General features: G+C 47.2%; 1 protein-coding gene and 1 long non-coding RNA gene across 2 annotated transcripts; both read right to left on the bottom strand.

The window, feature by feature from the left end:
* Positions 1 to 1,327: 1,327 nt before the first annotated feature.
* LOC125555528 (uncharacterized) lies at positions 1,328 to 2,282 on the bottom strand. The gene is made up of 3 exons (XR_007304753.2): positions 2,101 to 2,282; positions 1,740 to 1,917; positions 1,328 to 1,618 (listed from the first exon to the last, which is right to left on the bottom strand). It is a non-coding gene; the product is annotated as an uncharacterized LOC125555528 (long non-coding RNA).
* A 1,259-nt stretch (positions 2,283 to 3,541) lies between these two features.
* Positions 3,542 to 6,517, bottom strand: LOC147967809 (uncharacterized). The gene is made up of 5 exons (XM_087523258.1): positions 6,107 to 6,517; positions 5,901 to 5,986; positions 5,686 to 5,701; positions 4,526 to 5,599; positions 3,542 to 4,126 (listed from the first exon to the last, which is right to left on the bottom strand). Exons 1-5 carry the CDS (start codon positions 6,515 to 6,517, stop codon positions 3,542 to 3,544), a joined length of 2,172 nt encoding a protein of 723 aa, XP_087379384.1.
* Between the last annotated feature and the right edge of the window lie 14,404 nt (positions 6,518 to 20,921).

The raw sequence follows: 20,921 nt of genomic DNA, 5'->3' as shown, positions 1-20,921 counted from the left end.
TGATATCACGTTACCAAACAATAAAACCCCATTTGCATAGAAATCAGTTCAATATCCTAACTTTCCTAAATTTTTACCTTTCCTTGATAACAACCAATATTTCCTATGTTTTCCACCTATAGAAGGAAATCACCCCTCCATCGATATTAGCATTTTTTTGGAATGAGATCTCTAGGTTATGATTTTTTTGCGATTCTTTCCAATTGTGACCTCTCCTTCCGCTCCGGCTCCTTCTCGCATAAACACCTCCACCATAGCCAGCTGATGCCACCTCAGACCTCCTGCCTCTCCACACCTTCTCCGCCACCTCCTCCTCATACTCCATTGACAATCCCTCCGCCATGTTTGTCCACGGCGGTGTCGAGGACATGGCGCAGCAGCGTACCAGCGGTAGAGTAGCGCATAGCAGCAGGAAGCAGCACGCAGCAGGCGAGGCAAGCGGCCGGCGTGGCTGAGGGGACGGCCGGCAGAAGATGGCTGTGACAGGAGGGGGCGCGACTGCGGGGCGAGCGAAGGCATAGGCGGCAGCAGACGGGCAAGCGCAGCTAGCGAGAGTGTGGGATGGCTGCGGCGAGCGCGGCGGCAGTGGCGGGCGAGCGCGGCGGCAGTGGCGGGCGCGATCGACGCGGTGTGGCATAGGCGTCCATATATACTTTAAGGGTGTTGAGGTCATTATAGGAGTATTTAGATTGATCAAGTTTCTATCTGCTCTTTCTTCCTGTAAAGATTTCTCAAAATTGTCGATGAGTATTTAAATGATGAAGTTTCTATTTGGTATCACTTCCTGTGAGGATATCCCAAAATTACCAGATCTAATATTATTTTAGCATGGCCTTTGGTAGTTCATGTGCACGTATTTTAGTGTATGGCCCAATCTCATATTTTCTTCAAATTTATAGTGAAATGATGTTTCAATCAAGGTTGTTCCATATTGAGCTACCTTGCGAAAAATATGCATAATGATTGTCTGTGTTTCTGATGAGCTGGAGCAGATGCACGATTGTACATGTACCGAATAACTCATGATGCAGGACCGCTTGTGGTTGTTTTTAGGGCACATAGTGTTGGCGTGGGGACCTTTCGTATGTTCTATACTAAGAATTTTTCATCTTATGCTTTGTACTAAGTTGGTTTTATAACTTGTGTGCTTATTTCACTAATGCATGCAGGAGTATCAAACAGTGATGGTGTGTTCTGTATACGATTTTGTTTACTCCAATTCTATATATTCTCACGAGTAGATAAGGTGTAAGCATGTGTAATGTAGTTCCTTTTTCTACATATGGTGATTGATTTCTTCATTGGTAACCCAACTAACGGATGGTAATCAATCTTCAAATACCAAAACCAATGTCACTTGATATGTATGAGAATATTAAATGTAATATTAACATAACTAATATTGAACTCTTAAAGCTAATGTGGCCCCGTTGCAACGCACGGGCGTTCTTCTAGTAAGGATAAAGTGGACGACGATGGCGAGCGAGAGCGCGAGGCACGCGATGGCACGGCGGACACGAGGGCACGGCGGACCCCGCCGTGGCGGCGTCAGCGCCGACGCGGCCACATGAGACGCAGCGGTGGCCACCATCCCGGTAATGTCTGCCGGCTTGAAGCACTGCATGAATATGATGGATCGATCGGTCGGAATGTCCAGCATGTACAAAAGGACCAAGGGGAAGGGGTAGTAGCCTAGTAGGCACTAGGCAGTAGGCAGACAGGTCGTAGTGAATTATTACCAGGTCGGGATTTCATAGTAGGCCAGGATGGAGCAGCCGAGGAAGACGGAGGTGGTGAGGAGCGCCCAAGCGCTGACCACGGTCACACTCAGAGGCAGCAGACGCATCTTGCCGTCCATGGATCCAACCGTTTTTTGCCGTCGCGGGGCGTCCATGGAATGGATCCAATCCAAGCTAGCTAGCAGCAACAACAACAGCGCTGGGTTAGTTGGTTCCCTTGTACTACTGCAATTCTCTGTCGCGAAAGAAAAAATCGATCCATGCATCTCAAATTCTCAATTAATCTCACAAGATGAAAGGAAAGGGAAGAAGGCCGGCCGGCCGGGGACAGGTGGGGCGGCGGGGAAGGGAACGGACTCACCGACGCTGGTCGGAACTCGGAACTGGATGTGGGAGCTTCGTCCTCGCTTGCTGCTCGTGGCGGCCTGGGTCGTCGTGTGTTGGAGCCTGGCCTGGACGCGGCGCAGATCCGGTGGAGCTTCTTTCTCGCTTGCTCCTGGTGGCGGCCGGAGGTGGAGGGCTGTTTAAATAGACGCAGCGGGCAGCCTCCGTTGCGAGCAAGAGACGGTGAACCCCTGCGTACGATGATTTCACATCGCAGGAAGTTGCCATACAGCGCGCATAGCATCTTTGGGAATTCATTTAGCTGCACACTTATTTTCAACTGGTGTGATTTCTAGTAGCATACAAATATGTGACCCGTGCGTGCTTCGTGCATTACTAGGACCCGTACCCACTCTAACCAGCGGTGGCTCATTCAACATTTTGAATGGTTTTGATTCTTTCTGTCTAAGCTTGAATGCCATCAATGGGTACAACCTCAACTTTAAGTTACATTAATTATTGATGGATTATCAATTAGTTCTTTTGCTAGTCGATTCATCAGCTTATTTATTCTTGTTAAAAATGGTAAGTGGAGCTCCAAATGACTACACATTATCATCTACTCGGAAAGATGTGAACAGCAGAAAGAATATGATGGCGATTCATAGCATATGTCTCCATTAAGGCATAAAGTAATGAGACACCGTGTGCTTTTCAATAATGCAAGTTTTTAAGCCATTATCTTGAGTGGGCTTTATTTTTTACTCTTTTCACCACTTTTTATATATATTTCTAGATGAGAGTAACAAAGCTGAGTCATTCTCTATAAAATTACCTTGTTTCTCTTTACATTGCTGGAAAGAGATTGGATCCACTTCAAGACTTTGTTTTTCTTTGAAAGCAACAATTCAAAATGTTGTTCGACCGCCGGAGCCTAAATTATTCGCTAGTTGCTTTAACAAAGTGAGATGGTCATTGTTTAACTTATTACGAACCCATGGACATCACAACACATTAAACATGTTAGGTCTCTAGTCGATCCTCTAAGTTTTTGTCGTTTGTAGCCAATCCTCTAAACTTATTGGAGTACAAGTTACCGTAGATCAATCACACTTGAATGCCATCAGCGGTGACAACCTCAGCTTTGAGTTATATTAATTGTTGACAGATCATCAATTAGGTCTTTTACGAATCCACTCATCAACTTATTTGTCTTTGTTGAAAATGAAAGGTCGGGCTAGCTTCAAATGTCCACATGTTATCATCTACTTGAAAAGCATGTCAAGAAAGAAAGAATGTGACGACGATTGATGCCTTATGTCTCCACTAAGGCACAAAGTGATGAGGCATCGTGTGTTTTTAAACAACCAATATATTTTTATCGTGAATGGACGGTGGGGCTTCAAAAGGCCTATGCAGTTCATCTTGACCCTTGTCATCTACTTTTTTTTTACGGGTGAAAAGAGGATTCTCATTACTCAAGAAGGCTTTTCAGCCAGAGCCAAGTTTACAATAAAGTCTAACCCCGAGTGCAACCAAACAGCGGTGCGAGGGGTGCTCCTACCATACTTGGCAAGCTCATGACTAACTTTGTTTTGCGAACGACAACAAAGACTAAAAGAGACCTCCCTCCCCTCCATCGTTGCCAGTCTCCTGATTTCCTCAATGACGGTACGATGAGCCGACCGGTCCTGCTCACGAGCTGTGATCATTGTCACCGCCTCCGCACAATCAAGCTCGACTTTAATGGGCGCGTCCGTACGGAAAAGAGCTAGTTCCAAGCCCTCCCGACACGCCGCTAGCTCTGCCGTGAACGCATTATCGCATGCGCGAATTTCTCTACAAGCACTGAAAATGATCTTGCCCTCAGAATCTCGAAGGACCATGCCCCCTCCAGCCAATCCTGTCGCCGGTATGAAGCTACCATCTGTATTAAGTTTAGTATTGCCTAGCTCTGGGGCAACCCATCCTCGCTCATCCTTGAGAGGAGCCGGCTCTCTAGTGAGTATCGGTGGTGCATTGAGTATCATCTTTCCCTTGACCACATCTCCACTTGGGTGTTGCTGCACGCACAAGAGTGAATTGATGTATCCATGAAGGAATCGGCGAGAAGCTTCTGTGGGTGGTGGCTTCTTCTCATGTGTAATCTCATTCCGCACATGCCAAATCCTCCACATAATCATGAGCACAATCATCCGTGTCGCCTCATCCGGTGGCTCCAGAAGTGTGAAGAGCCATTCCGGCCCGACATTATGGATGTCGTCGACACTCGGTATAGGCCAGTCCAAGGCCATAGCATGCCATAGTTCCTTAGCTAGTGGACACCTGCAGAACGCATGGAACCCGTCCTCTCGTTCCACACCACAAAGGGGACAAACATCAGTAATCTCAAGGTGCCGAGAGAATTTGTTTGCCCAGGTAGCAAGTGAATTTGTAACAATCCTCCATGCAAACACGCGTACCTTCGGGGGAGCAGGGCACCCCCATATGATCTTCCAGATGGCGCGACGACCATCCGGTGCCCTGCTCATGGCTGTGGCCGATGGACGCTCGCGCTCATCCATGGAAAAGCGATAGGCGGATCGAACAGTGAAGATACCGTTCTTCTCCGGAGCCCATGCGATGATGTCGTCGGTGACACGGGATGAAGTGCGGATGCTGGCGATCGCGTCGACGTCTGCCGGAAGGAAGTAGCGCCGGAGTAGGTCCATGCGCCAAGTCCCGTCCGGGCCAAGAAGCTTGGCCACCCGCCGGAGCCGACATGTGCCCTGCTGGGAGACAGGCTGGCGCGATGGCTCCCGGGGGACCCACCGATCCCGCCATATGCGGATGTTCTGGCCATCCCCTACCCGCCACACAATGCCCTTCTTTAGTAGCTCTAGTCCATATTGTATGGCCTGCCACGTAGAAGAAGCATTTCCGGAGAAGACTGTGTCCTCTAGGCGTCCATCTGGGTAGTACCTAGCTTTCAGCACCTGCGCACATAAACTGTTAGGCTTGATAAGCAGCCGCCACGCCTGGCGAGCAAGGAGAGCCTGGTTAAAAACACAGAAATCTCTGAAGCCCAGGCCACCCTTCGTTTTATGAGCTAAGATTTTTGGCCATGCCAACCAATGAGTTTTCCTCTTGCCTTCAGCGGAGCCCCACCATCTGTTCAGGTCATCACAAACAGACATAGGTAATTTGAAAACTCCCATGATATATGTGGGGATAGCTTGGGCAATGGCTTTTATCATTATTTCTTTCCCTGCAAGCGAGAGGGTGTCGCCCCAAGCAATGATCCTCTTCAGCAGACGAGACTGTAAATTCTGAAATTTTCCCTTAGACATACGTCCTTCCGGTGTAGGTAACCCCAGGTACTTTTCCTCAAAAGTTACTGTTTCAATATGTAGGACATCACGCACCTTCTCTTGGTCCTCAATGGCACATGAATTTCCAAACAGAGCACTACACTTGGCTGGGTTGATGCACTGGCCTGTAACTTTTTCATACGTATTTAGCACCTCTTGTACTTTCCTAACTTGCTCCTCTTTAGTCTTAAAGAAAAGCAAAGTGTCGTCTGCAAACAATAAATGAGAAACACCCGGAGCTCTGCGGCAGATTTTTAACGGAGTATAATCACCTTTGCGCTCTCCATCCTTCAACAAAGCGGAGAGACCATCAGCCACAAGCAGGAATAGAAACGGGGAGAGGGGATCACCTTGCCGTAGCCCGCGCGACGGTGCGAACGAATCCAAAAGGGTTCCATTAAATTTAACTGTGTATCTCACCGAGGCGATGCATGCCATAATCCAGTTCACCCACCGACGAGCAAAACCCATCTTTTGCATCATTCACTCCAAGAAAATCCAATCGACCCTATCATAAGCTTTAGACAAATCCTGCTTATAAGCACAGAAACTCTTATCAGGGTCCTTCTCTTGCTGAATATAGTGAATGCATTCAAACGCAATTAACGCATTATCTGTGATCATCCGGCCAGGAACAAATGCACTTTGTTCGGGGGAGATGATATCATCAAGGATAGGGCGCAAGCGATTTACCAGACATTTTGAGACCACCTTATAAATCACATTGCACAGACTGATAGGCCGAAGCTCTGTCAGTTTCTCCGGGTTATCAACCTTGGGGATGAGAACTATGGCAGTGTCATTCACCCCTTTCGGCATTAGTCCCGTCCGGAAAAACTCTTTAACTCCTGCGATGACTTGGTCCCGCATCACAGCCCAGTTCCTCTGGAAGAAACGAGCGGGAAACCCGTCTGGTCCCGGAGCCTTCAAGGGTCCAATCTGGAACAAGGCGTACGCAATTTCCTTGTCCGAGAAATCTATGCAGAGAGCATCATTCATGTGGTCAGTAACACGAGTATTAATGAGATCAATCACAGGGTCCGCACATAATGAGTTATCAGCTGAAAAGAGATCTGCAAAATATGAAGTAACCATAGCCGCCATAGCCTCATGATCCCTGTGAATGACACCTGCAGTATCCATTAATGATTTAATGCGGTTTTTTGGGTGCGCCAAACAGCTTTCCTATGGAAGAACTGTGTGTTCCTGTCGCCTTCCTTCAGCCATGCAACCCGTGATCTTTGCATCCACATCATCTCCTCACGATACAAGAGTTCATTCATCTTGTCTGTTGCCTCTCTAATCTCCTTCCTATCTGCATTCATAGACATAAGCTCCTCTAGGCGAGAGCGAGACTTGTTAATTTCCTTGATGACATAACCAAACTTTTTCCTACTCCAATCATGCAACTTCTTCATCAAGTTTCCCAACCCAGAAGCAATTTCACCAAGGTTAAGCATCGAACCCAATTCGGTCCAAGTGTTCATAATTACCTCCGGTAGCGTGGGATCCCTCTCCCACATAACCTCATACTGGCGGCACCTCCTCCCATGCTCCTGTCTCGGCTCCTCCCTAGAACAGCGGAGCAGGATAGGTAGATGATCTGAACTAGGAGCCACCAAGTGCTCCACCTTTGCATGTGTAAAGAGATCCCTCCAGGAGTTATTTGCCACAGCCCGGTCTAGGCGTACCTTGACATTTGCCCGCCCACCTCGCCGGTTATCATATGTATACGGGAGCCCTGCAAAACCAAGATCACCCAAGCCACATACTTCAAGCACATCATGGAAGTCGATCATCTGACCTGCCGATCTTGGTGTAGCAGAAAAGTGTTCGAAGCCCCACATGGCCTCGTTGAAATCGCCAACCACTGCCCATGGCATGTTGGCTTGTCGGTGCAGATCATGGAGGATGGACCACATGCGATGCCGGTCCTCCTTACGGGGCTCGCCGTAGACGCAAGTGAGCCTCCAGGGCGGCTCGCCCGCCACACTTGTCACATACGCATCGATATATCTTTCATTTATTGTTTTTACATCCACACACAACGCCTCATGCCAATACAAAGCAAGACCTCCACTAAGACCAACACTATCAGAAGCATCAAAACCCTTTAAACCTAAGCGAGCACGATGCCTACTCATTTTATTCTTGGACTGTCGAGTTTCACAAAGAAAAACAATGCTAGGGGAGTGAGTCTGAACAAGACTCACAAGATCACGAACTGTCTGAGGGTTCCCCGCCCCTCGGCAGTTCCAACTTAAGACATTCATTGCTCCTGACGGGGCTCCGCCGGCCCCGTCAGTTCGTCGGCGGCCCCTGGGCCGACTGCCTCCTTGTCGCTTGACACCTCCAACATGTCCTGGTCACGAACATCTCCAAGTACGTGAGACTGCTGCCCCTCCAGCGTCTCCGTTGTTCTACGCTTCCATATGATCAGGTCCTGCACGCGTGGGTTCATAGCCGTGGCTACTGCAGATCCCCTGATGGAGGGCTTCGGGCGGGCGGCGTCCGCAGAGGGAGCCCCATAATCGCCCCCACCAACCACCAGGTTCGCCGTAGTCGCTGGCATAGCTTTCCCCGCCCGATGCGCTGACGATCCCGCCCTCTCGCTGATGACTCGCTCAGGCGGCAGCGGTGTAGCAGCGCATGTAGATCGATCTGGTGGCTCCCTCGACTTCTGTCCTCACAGCAACCCCGCCTTTGGTATTAAGGGAGTCCAATCCAGCTTTCCCTTGCAGAAGGGTTCGAGAAAATCTAGCCCCCTCCAACATGGGGAGTCAGGAAGCCCATTGGCACTTTCCATCTCGAACACGGCATGATCGACGATGACTATAAGCCCGCGCGATCGCAGGGCGGACGAAGCCGCTGCTGTTCCGGCATCCTACGCAGGCAGGGGGGCGGAGGGAGGGCCACACTTGGCCGGAGCGACGTCCGGCGGCGGTGGCGGCGTGGGGATCGCCCCCTGATCGCCCGGGCCGGGACGCCCTAGCGAAGCGTTATCCATCTGTCTCGTATGTGTACCCTTGTCATCTACTTGAAAAGCGCATCAAAAGAAGAAGAAAAAGGTGATGGTGATGCATGGTGTGGCTCCACCAAGATATAAAGTGGTGAGGCATCACGTCTTTTCCAACAACGCAAGTTTTTAGGGCATTATCTTTGGTGAGCTTATTTTGCTCTCTTTTTACATTTTTTCTTAATTCCTAGACGAGGACAACGGATGTAAGCCATTCTCTATTATTCTCCTTCTCTCTTTACAATTGGGTTGAACTCAATGGAATAAAACAGATGCTATTGAACCAGTGGAGCTGACAAGGGCAGCTAGTTGCTTTAATAGCCGTTCGGTGAGCTATGAGCGTAAGGTGTTTTTCTTCCCTCGAGATCTCATGTGAGGGATCAATTGGCTAGAATATTGAAGTTTTGCTGGACCCCAACATGTTTCATGCGTTGAGAGGCCTATATATTTTATAATTTTGAATGGCAGATTTTTCATGTGTGTGCACCGTGGATTGAACGGTGACCATCTCACTTATGTCAAGGCAACTAGCTCTGTTGCTCTTCAGCGAGTGTTGTTGCTTTCAATTGATTTTGTCTTTTCAGGGGTTAAGGTGACATAGACGATGGAGACGTGTGTTAGTGTCATGAATCAGCACGGCTTTTTTTCTTCTTTCCATGGGTGGTTGGAGTAGATGACAACAAGCTAAATCGTCTGGACCTTTTCTCTTTTGAAACAGAAGACCATGCATGGAGACCCAGCTCCTCTCACTGCCATGTCAAATATGGTATACGGTACGCCCTCGGCAAATGCAACTCCCCCCTCGCTTCCTTCTGCCACAGCACATGCTTGTTCATACGTAGTACCGAGACTGGACACAGCGGGGCTGGCTGGTTGGTACGTGTAGTGCAGTGCATGGAACAACGCCAGGACCAAATCGATTAAGAGCATCGGCCAGCTTTATTTGCACATGTTGCTTGCCTCGTTTCTTTCATCGCTCTACAGTGAAACGGCAGCAATTTTCTACGTGGAAAATTGCACTTGCTATAAAATCTTGTGGAATTAATATGGTTTAAGGATGTGGTGCTCGTTTTACATCCGAATTCCTGATGTGAAATATGGTTCGTCCTGTGAAGAAACATCTCCTTTGCACATGGAATTGTGTGAAATGTATGTACAATCATTGTGCTAATATAAAAAGATAAATAGTCTACAAAGTCTCACAAAAATTAGGAATATCTAACCATTTATTTGATAGACTGGAAATATATATGTGGGAGAGTGTGGAATCCCTTCACACCACGGTAGAGGATTCTTAGAGGAAAGTAGGGATCGGATGAGGATGATACGTTACTGAGTGTCAAGGCAAAGGTTAGAACTGGGAAACAGGACCCAAGAATATCTCTAACAGATCCCTTATAATTGGTTAGATGAGTAAAATTTCACTTTTTCTCCTCTAACGTGCACCTAACCAACTTCTTAAAAGCGTTAGAGGAGAAATAATATTACTCTGCGGCCACCGCGACCCTTAAATATACTCGGACACGCATTGCCGGTGTTAAAATCCCCACTCCCACTGCTCCACTCCGCCGCCGCCCAAGCCCTTTCGGCGTTGCCCCACCCCACCCCCATGCATTCCAACTCTGCCCCGCCACCCAAAATGGCCGGATCCAGCCGCTCCCTGCTGTTGATCAGAAATGCAGATCCGCACCGCTCCCCGCTCTCAATGAAAAACGCAGATCCGCACCACACCCTGTTGTCGATCAGAAACGCAGATCAGCACCGCTCCCCGCTGTCGATCAGAAACGCAGATCCGCACTGCTCCCCACTATCGATCAGAAATGCAGATCCGCACCGCCACTCGCAGTCCTGAACCTGTGTCGTGGTGGCGCCTCCTCCCTCTGTGGCAGCACTTCTCCTCCCTCGGCCGCGTGTCCTGCTACCCCAACCTACAACCGCCAACGGCACCGCAGAGGAAATACCTCGGTGTGCGGCTGCTGGTGTGTGAGGCGTAGGTGGCGGAGATAATCGGCCGCAAGAGCCACGAGAAGATTTGGATCTGATAATTCCAATAGGCACATGTATACGGAACAACGCCAGAACCAAATCGAATAGGAGGATCGGACAACTTTATTTGCACATGTTGCTCGTCTTATTTCTTTTGTCGATCTACAATGCCATGGCAACAATTTTTCTACTTGGAAAATACAGTTGCTGGGAAAAAGATATTGCTATATACAAGTTACTATTCACACCTTCCTGCCTTTTTGTTTTGAGCTGAAGTGAGCGGGATTTTTCCTGCAAAAATGTTGATTTCCTTGCAAAATTTCTCTTAGAATTTTTTCTTGCAAGATTCATATTCCCTTCCAAAAAAGTTGTGTGTGATCGCTCCGACTCAATAGGTGTGTAGTCTTCAGGCCAATAACCAACGTCAGTGAACATTCCAACTCAACATGTGTGCAAGTGCTCAAAATTCTGTGTGTGAGTGTGTGTGTGCGCGCGCATGTGTGCGTGTGCGTGTGTGCGTGTGCGTGTGCATGTGCGTGTGCGTGTGCGTGTGCGTGTGTGCGTGTGCGTGCGTGTGTGTGTGTGTGTGTGTGTGTGTGTTTGGACTTCATTTGAAACAATGCGGAATAGTTTTGCAACTCATGCCACCTGAAACACCACAACGTAATGGTGTGTTCGAACGTCGTAATCGCACTTTATTAAATATGGTGCGATCTATGATGTCTCTCACTAATTTACCGCTATCGTTTTGGGGTTATGCTTTAGAGATGGTTGCATTCATGTTAAATAGGGCACCATCTAAATCCGTCGAGTCGACATCTTATGAACTGTGGTTTGACCACTAGTAGAAAAAGGGTCAAATGTGAAGCACATTAGTGCCGGTTTGAATTTGAGCCGGCACTAATGTGTGCATTAGTGCCGGTTCCAACGGCTAGCCGGACGCTCTCATTAGTACCGCTTCGTGGCGAACATTTAGCACCGGTTCGTGGCACGAACCGGTACTAAAATAAGTGGTGGCAGGATGTTGTCAGTCCGGGGCCCCTCCAGCACCTTTAGTACCGGGTCATATCACGAACCGGTACTAAAGGTCGTCCTACATAGACCCTTCGTCCACCCGAGCTCGCTCTGTTCTTTCCCTTTTCCCTCTCCTCTCTGTTCTTTTCCCTCTTCCTCTCAAGCTCATCACACATTTTGCCCAAAATTTGTCAAGATTTGAAGGCCCCCATCCATTCAAATGATCACAAAGGTTAGCAATTTTGTCCTTTCATCTCCCATTGCTAGATTAGCTCGTGCAATGCTTTATATAGTGATTGATTTTTGAGTTTAGTAATTTGGGAGGAATTATATATATGTGCTAGTATTTGATTTATATGCAATTTGAGGTCAAAAATAACACTTAGTTTGCATATGTAGGTGTGGTTTACTTAGTGCCTTCTAAATCTCCGTCGTAACCACCGTCGATCGCCCGCAACGTCCCGTCACCGGCACCACCTTGTGGTGAGCCTCTTGTTCATGCAGTTTTATATAGAAAATTGATGTTTTTGTGATTTGAATATATAGTTACTCGTATAATTATCCTACACATACGTTGTTTGTTATACATAGTGCCATGGTTTTGATATCCGTCCCCGTCAGCCCTCGTCCGGGTTATGATTCGGATGTGGTATATTCTCTTTTAAAACTATTCATTGCATTTCGTGTTTATGACAAATTATGCCCATCAAGTTGACATAGATATTTGTATGTAGGAGGTAGTTGAACCAGAAATTCCAACTGACCCTATTGTCGAGAGGTTAAATTTAGTTGAAAGAGAAAACGAGGATTTGAAGGAAAAATTGAAAAGAATTGAGTGGGAGAAGATGGAATTGGAGTTGCATGTTGCCGATGTCGTCGATGATCACAAGATTAAGATGGAGAAAATGCGCTTGAAGATTAGAAAGATTAGAAAATATGCCATTTATAGTGAGGCTTGGTATCATTATGTTGTTGGATCAATTGTTACCTTAATTGCGATCTTGATCGCATTTGTTGTTGCATTTAAATTCTTTAGCTAGAGAGTTATTTGTTTGTTGCATTTAAGTGTTGTATGATCTTTATGTATGAACTTTATGTATTGTATTAATTTGGTGTTTTCGGTGTTGTGTATTGAAGATGAGCCGGCAATGGATGTACGATGACCGATGCTCTCCCGAGTTCATTAATGGTGTGCGTACTTTTCTGCTTGTGGCTGAGGCAAACAAGCGGGCGGATGGTTTTATGCCTTGTCCATGTACTGGCTGTAAGAATGGTCACAATTACTCTATGTCAATAACCATTCACGTCCACCTGTTTGAGTCCGGTTTCATGCCCCACTATAATGTTTGGACCAAGCATGGAGAAAGAGGGGTTATGATGGAAGACAATGAAGAAGAAGAGGACGACGACAACTATCCTGGTCGTGGGTTCCCTGAATACGATGATACAACAATGAGGGAAGAAGCTGAGCCGGTAATGCGGGAAGAAGCTGAGCCGGCAATGCGGGAAGAAGCTGAAGAAGAGGCATCGGATGAGCCCATTGATGATCTAGGTCGGGCCATTGCCGATGCAAATACAAACTGCGCAAGTGATTTGGATAAGAAGAAGTTGCAGCGCATGTTAGAGGATCACAAAAAATTGTTGTACCCGAATTGCGTAGGTGACAAGAAAAAGCTGGGCACCACACTGGAATTGCTATAATGGAAGGCAGAGAATGGTGTATCTGACAAGGGATTTGGAAAATTGCTGGTAATGATAAAGAATATGCTTCCAAAGGACAACGAATTGCTCGAGAGTACGTACGAAGCAAAGAAGGTTGTCTGCCCTCTAGGGTTAGAGGTGCAGAAGATACATGCATGCCCTAATGATTGCATCCTCTACCGCGGTGAGTACGAGGATTTGAACGCTTGCCCGGTATGCGGTGCATTGCGCTATAAGATCAGCCGCGATGACCCTAGTGATGTCGAGGGCGAGCGCCCCAGGAAGAAGATTCCTGCCAAGGTGATGTGGTATGCTCCTATAATACCACGGTTGAAACGTTTGTTCCAAAACAAAGAGCATGCCAAGGCGATGCGATGGCACAAAGAAGACCGTAAGAAAGACGGAAAGTTGAGAGTACCCGCTGACGGGTCGCAGTGGAGAAAAATCGAAAGAAAGTACGGGAAGGAGTTTGCAGATGACGCAAGGAACGTATGGTTTGGTCTAAACGCAGATGGCATTAATCCTTTTGGGGAGCAGAGCAGCAACCATAGCACCTGGCCTGTGACTCTATGTTTGTATAACCTTCCTCCTTGGTTGTGCATGAAGCGGAAGTTCATTATGATGCCAGTGCTCATCCAAGGCCCTAAGCAACCCGGCAACGACATTGATGTGTACCTAAGGCCATTAGTTGAAGAACTCTTACAACTGTGGAATGGAACAGGTGTACGTGCGTGGGATGAGCACATGGGGGAAGAATTTGACCTAAAGGCATTGCTATTCGTGACCATCAATGATTGGCCTGCTCTCAGTAACCTTTCAGAACAGACAAACAAGGGATACCGTGCGTGCACGCACTGTTTGGACGATACCGACAGTATATATTTGGCTAATTGTAAGAAGAATGTGTACCCGGGACATCGTCGATTTCTTCCGAGCAGGCATCCCGTAAGAAATAAAGTCAAGCATTTCAAAGGTGAGGCGGATCACCGGACGAAGCCTCGCCACCGTACTGGTGCTGATGTACATGATATGGTCAAGGATTTGAAGGTGGCCTTTGGAAAGGGTCCTGGTGGACAACCTGTTCCGAATGACGCTGACGGACGCGCACCCATGTGGAAAAAGAAATCTACTCCCTCCTTCCATCTATATAGGGCCTAATGCATTTTTTAAGACCACATTTGACTATTAACAAGATTAATAGTACATGACATGCACAATGTGAAAATTATATCATTGAAAGCTCTTTTCACACACGAATTTAACGGTGCGCTTTGTGTAAGTTGCATGTCATATATTATTGCTCTAGTATCTGGTCAAAGTTAGCCTCGAAAATTGCATTAGGCCCTATATAGATGGAAGGGGGGAGTATATTTTGGGACCTACCCTATTGGAAAGACCTAGAGGTCTGCTCGGCAATCGACGTGATGCACGTGACGAAGAATCTTTGTGTGACCCTACTTGGCTTCTTGGGCGTGTATGGGAAGACAAAAGATACACCTGAGGCACGGGAGGACCAGTAACGTATGCTTGGAAAAGACGGCATACATCAGGGTCATGCAAGCTACACTCTTACCAAAGAAGAGAAGAAAATCTTCTTTGAATGCCTGCTCAGTATTAAGGTACCGTCTGGCTTCTCGTCGAATATAAAGGGAATAATAAACATGGCAGAGAAAATTTTCCAGAACCTAAAGTCTCATGACTGCCACGTGATTATGACGCAACTGCTTCCGGTTGCATTGAGAGGGCTTCTACCGGAAAACGTTCGATTAGTCATTGAGAAGCTATGTGCATTCCTCAATGCAATCTCTCGGAAGGTAATCGGTCCAAAAATCATGCCAAGGTTAGAGAATGATTTGGTGCAGTGTCTTGTCAGTTTCGAGTTGGTGTTCCCACCATCCTTCTTCAACATCATGACGCACGTCCTAGTTCACCTATGCGAAGAGATTAACGTTTTGGGTCCTGTATTTCTACACAATATGTTCCCCTTTGAGAGGTTCATGAGAGTCTTAAATAAATATGTTCATAACCGTGCTAGGCCAGAAGGAAGCATCTCCAAGGGCCATGAAAATGAGGAGGTCATTGAGTTTTGTATTGACTTTATTCCTGACCTTAAGCCGATTGCTGTTCCTGAATCGCGGCATAAGGGCAGACTGGATGGAAAAGGCACGCTAGGAGGGGAACAAATAATATGTATGGACGGACATTCTCTCACTGAAGCACACTACACAGTTCTACAGAATTCCGCCTTGGTGGCTCCGTATATGGATGAACACAAGAATTTGCTACGCTCCAAACACCCGGAGCGGTCTGATGACTGGATTACACGTGAACAAATCAGGAGTTTTGCCAGCTGGTTGCAGACACGTACCATGCATGACGCCTCTATTGAAGATGACATGTACTTGCCGTCCCAGTTACGATCTTCGAATATAATGACTTTCAAAGGGTACGAGATAAATGGTAATACATTTTACACGATCGCCCAAGATAAGAAGAGCACCAACCAAAACAGTGGTGTCCGCTTTGATGTAGAAACCAAGACGGGAAAGAAAACATATTATGGTTATATACAGGACATATGGGAACTTGACTATCGACGTGGTTTGAAGGTCCCTTTGTTTCGGTGCAAATGGGTCAATATGACACGAGGCGGGGTAACGGAAGACCCGCAGTACGGAATGACAACAGTGGATCTCAACAATCTTGCGTATATATGCAGACGAACCATTCGTTCTAGCCAATGATGTGGCACGGGTTTTCTATGTGAAGGACATGTCTACCAAGCCGAGAAAAAGAAAACATAAGGAAGCGAATGCATCGTACGATGAGCCAAAGCGGCACATAGTTCTTTCTGGGAAGAGAAGCATCGTGGGAGTGGATGACAAGACAGACATGTCAGGAGATTATGAAAAGTTTGATGAAATTGCTTCATTCACAGTGAATATTGACCCGAGCATCCAGTTAAATGATGAAGGTTTTCCATGGCTACAGCGCAAAGGGACACACACGAAGAAAAAGTTTCACACCCAAAGATCTGTGATGTGATCGGCTTCACTATCATCACTTTCTTCTGTGTTTCACACCCAGGAGGGAATCTCTGTAATAGTTAGGGTAGCTAGTTATGTGTTTTGGCATTTGAAACGCGAATAAATTTTATGTGCAAGCAAATTCTTTCATGCATTTACTAATTTTTCAGCTAAATGATCCTGAAATTGAAAAGCATTTCAAATGAACTCAGAAAAGGTTGAAAGTTGGCATGGTATCATAATTTCACCCACATAGCATGTGCAAAAAAGTAGAGAGGGTTTCCGCAAAAACTAGATGCACTTCATGTACAAAATGGACAATCTCTTTCGAAGTATCAGGGTTTTGGACGAAAACTCATCCGTTACAAAGGCATTTCATTTTTTAAATAACCTAAGCATTACCAAATTGAATATAATGATAAAACACACTAATATTAAATATAGGAAGAAAGAATCACTGAAAAATCTATTTTCAAAGCTAAGTTATTCACAAACTAGTGATTCACACAAATTTCAAATAATTCAAAATTTAAACTATTCAAATTTGTAAACTACCGGTACTAACAGAAAGTTTGTAATTTTTTGTACCTAAAGCAAAAATATTCACAAAGAAACTCTAAATACAGCAAAAACAACTTAAAAATAAATAAAACAAAAATAAATAAAGCAAAAAATAAGAAAAAAATCCCACCTACCGGGCCACAGCAGCCTGCATACGACTAGAAACCCAAATTCTAGTTGGGCCAGGATGCAGGCCCGCTAGCCCAGTAGGCCCAACAGGGCATCGCAGCAGAGGTAGGCCCAGAAGGCTTGCTTAAGAGAGGAGCTCGAGACAGCAGCGATGGCGGGGCTTATAAGCAGGTGCGAGTGCCCCTCGGCTAGCGAGGTGGGACTAAACTTCTGCGCCCTCGCCTGGCAGCATACACCCTTTAGTACCGGGTCGTGGCTCCAACTAGTACTAAAGGGGGGGCCTTTAGTACCGGTTGGTGCCACGACCCGGTACTAAAGGGGGTGCGGTTCCGGCCACTTCGCCTGGCAAAAACAGACCTTTAGTACCGGTTGGTGGCTCCATCCAGGACTAAAGGTGGGTTCTATATAAGAAAACACTTCAAAAAATTTGTCAGTTTCTCATCTCTCCCTCTGCTTCTTTCTCCTCTGCCCCGTCGCCGCCGCCCCCGTCGTCGTCCGTCGCTGTCCTCGTCGCCGTCCCCATCCCTGTCCCCGTCGTCCGCGTCGCCATGCCGCGCACCGTCCTCCCGTCGTCCCCTCCCGGCCCGTCCCCGTCCCCGTCGTCGCCGCCCCATCGCCGTCGCCGTCTCCGTCTCCGTCCCCGTCGCCGCCCCCCGTAGTCGCGCCTCGCCAGTGAGCTCCTGCCCCGGCCGCCAACCACACACACACACACATTGTTATAGAATTGTTAGCAATCTTTCTGTTTTTTAGTTATAGAATTATTAGAAATGTTAGTTTTAGTTATAGAAATGTTAGTTATATAGAAATATTATAAATGTTAGTTATATAGAAATGTTAGTTATATTAGAAATGTTAGTTATATAGAAATGTTTTTTATTTATAGAAATATTAGAAATGTTAGTTTTAGTTATAGAAATATTAGAAATGTTAGTTTTAGTTATAAAATTTAGAATTTGCATATATGAAATCACAATCCATCATTTAAAAAATGTTACTTTACTTTTGCGACATATAGTATTTGTTGACGACGATGCCCGGCCCGCATCCTCGCCGTCGACCCGTTCACGACGACGTCCTGCTTTAGAGGACCCATGTCCGGGACTGGGCTCCGCCGGGTTGGCACTGGGAGGTGCTACCTTCAGGTGCGCGACGCTTGGTGAGGAACCCGGCCCCGGGTCCCGTCGTTGACCCTCATCTCCTTTGGTGGCGTTCGCGTGGGCCACTTTCGGTGCGGAGCGAGCCGGCCCCGCCGGAGGTGGTATGTCGTCGTGTCAGGGAGGAGGACGAGCACGTCCATCGCTACATGGCTGCTATGGACGTCAGGTTCTCCAATACCTGGCAGGTTCTTTGGGGAGATCACCCGAGCTATGATCCAATGATGGTTCCTTCACTTTGGTTGTCCATCGCCTAGATTACTCTCTAGTATTCGATCTTTATTAGCTAGCTAGCTAGCTAGTGATGTATGCGATATATAATATTCGAGATGATTTATTCGAGATTATATATATTATTCGAGACGATGTATTCGAGATTATATCTATTATTCGAGACGACGTATTCGAGATTATATTCGATGATGCTTATTATGTACTATGATTGATTTAGTTTTTCCTTATTAATTGATTGCATCCATGCATTGTAATTTGAATATATTTCTTTTGGATTAGTTAAATAAAACCTATGGCGGACAATACCAGCAGAGAGGGAGAAGAGGCCCTGTTCAATATCATACGCAATCCTTGCGGGCCAGATGATGATCAGAATGAAGAAGATTATGACGGCTCTGAATATCTAAACAACACCGGGGAGGGTGATATGATATTCGATCGCGACGACCGAATTGATGAAGTCATGAACTATGAACATGACGAAGAAAATGTTGATCTTGAAACAACAAAGACCAGCGAAGTATATATATATTTATATAAGCAGGCATCTGGTGATCATCGCATGTTTTAAATGACTTGAAGATATATTAACGAATCGATCTTTCTTCTTTCAGTCATCCGGATCGAGCAAATCTTCAGGCAACAGGAAACGAGGCCCGAACAAAAAGTTGAAGGAGGGCGTAAAGTACAATATCGAGGCCATCAAACCTAATGGCGAACCATTAGCGCCTAAGAAGATTGCAGACAAGTTCATTCATCAGTGCGGAGTTCTTGTGAAGGACCAACTCCCGATCTCCCTTCAAGAAAGGAGAGAGCCAGCAAAGCCACGTCCAGGAGTTACTTTTGTCGACGACAGACAAAAACTTCTGTTTGGGAAACGCTCGTGGAATATTTCACCCTACCAGATCATTTCACAGATGCAGATGTGGAGAAAGTCAAGGACACTTCTCTTAGGAAGATGGCGGTTGCATTCAACAACCATAAGAATCGTGAATGGGCCAAGTACGTCAAGGGAGGAAGGAACACTCCAGTATTCAAGGGAACACTAGAGAAGCAAAGTGCTCATTGGGACGATTTCGTGAAATTCAAGGATTCGGAATTATCTAAGGAACGGTCGAGAATAAACAAGGCCAATGCCGCAAAAAAGGATAAGTTGCATAAGCTGGGGCCAGGTGGCTATGCGGTGGGAATGCCTAAGTGGGATAAGTCTGAGAAATAGATGGAGGATGCAGGTGTCACTCCAGAAACATTGAGCTGGCCCCCTAGGTGCAGGACTTGGTTCTATGCGCATGGGGGGGGAGTTGGACCCGAAGACAGGCAAAGTTTCAAAGAAGGCATGTCTGGACGGAGCCGAAGATAAGCTACTTATTGCAATAGAAGAGGCTCGATCGGGGGTGTTCTAGCCCAACAGAGAGAACTACGAGCTTACGCGTGCCCTGGGAAATCCTGAACACCTGGGAAGAACACGAGGCATGGGCTCTATTCCGTGGTATGAGGGGTTTTCGGACTAGAACGCCGACTACAGAACCCGTGCAAGAAAGAAGATTGCGGAGGAGAAGAAGAGGAAGATGGAGGAGGAGCAGAGGAAGCTGGACTATGAACGCCTTCAAGGCCTAGAATCAGCGCACGCGGACTTGGCAGTCAAATTCCAGCGGCAGCAGGAGCAGATCGACTGACTTAGCCAGCAAAGGGGGTCTTAGCAGTTGCAGCAGCTAGCGGATGATCCAGCATTGGATAGCACCGTCCCATCCATGCCGAGAAGCAGCGTGGATTCCTCCCCGGGCGACGCATTGTTGTATAGCTACCCAGTGGATGACATCATGGAGAACACTAACTGTGAGCTACACTTCAAAATGAAGAACATATCCATGAAGATGGCGGACGCCCTTGCTTTTACAAATCCCCCCGAGACAACCTTCCATTGCAACCTGATTCCAGCGGGCTATGCTCGTGTCTTGGTTGATGAGGTGGTGGACCAATATTCGGGGCTAGAGTTTGACATTCCTGAAGGTGACGAGGAGCACACACTAGGAGAGGCCAACCATCGTATCATCCTATGGAGAAAGGATTGCATCATCTTTAGAAGGCCACCGACACTGCCTCATTCGACTCCTCGTCGAAGTCTGCCACCGAGTCAGCAGACTCCCGCTCCTCCAAGTCCACCAACGCGTCAGGCCACTCCTCCTCCAAGTCCGGCACAGCTTCAGGCCACTCCTCCTCCTCCAAGTCCGGTAAAGCATCAGGCCACTCCTCCTCCAAGTCCGGCACAGCTTCATGCCACTCCTCCTCCAACTCAGCCACGTCAGCCGTCTTCGCCGCCTCAGCAATCACGGAAGAGAGCCGCCTCAGCTATGGTGCGTAGCAGTACAAGTCGAGGTAGTACTGGAGGTACAGGCGGAGGCAAGCGATTTCAATATGGTCCACGCCTCGCGCCTCTTCCGCAGAGGCCTTGCGACAAGTCCGAGGAGGAAAACGCAGCCATATCGAAGGCCGAGGTGGAAGCCCATTTTTCACCGAAACCGCCACCGCCGCCAAGGGAGAAAGTGTCTGAAGAAAAGATTGACCACTTCATTCGTATGGCTAGAGCACCAGCTCCCAAGCCTGTTGACACAGACTATGAGCGCCACCTCAGGAAGTTAAATCGAGCACGTCTACAGAAAGAGGCGAGCTCGAGCTTGAGCAAATCA

The sequence above is a fragment of the Triticum urartu genome, chromosome 5A (genome assembly GCF_056163025.1).
Source record: "Triticum urartu cultivar PI428250 chromosome 5A, HENAU_Tu73, whole genome shotgun sequence".
NCBI classification, from domain to species: Eukaryota; Viridiplantae; Streptophyta; class Magnoliopsida; order Poales; family Poaceae; genus Triticum; species Triticum urartu.
Note: the sequence above shows the minus strand (reverse complement) of the source record. Positions and strands in the feature narration are given on the sequence as shown.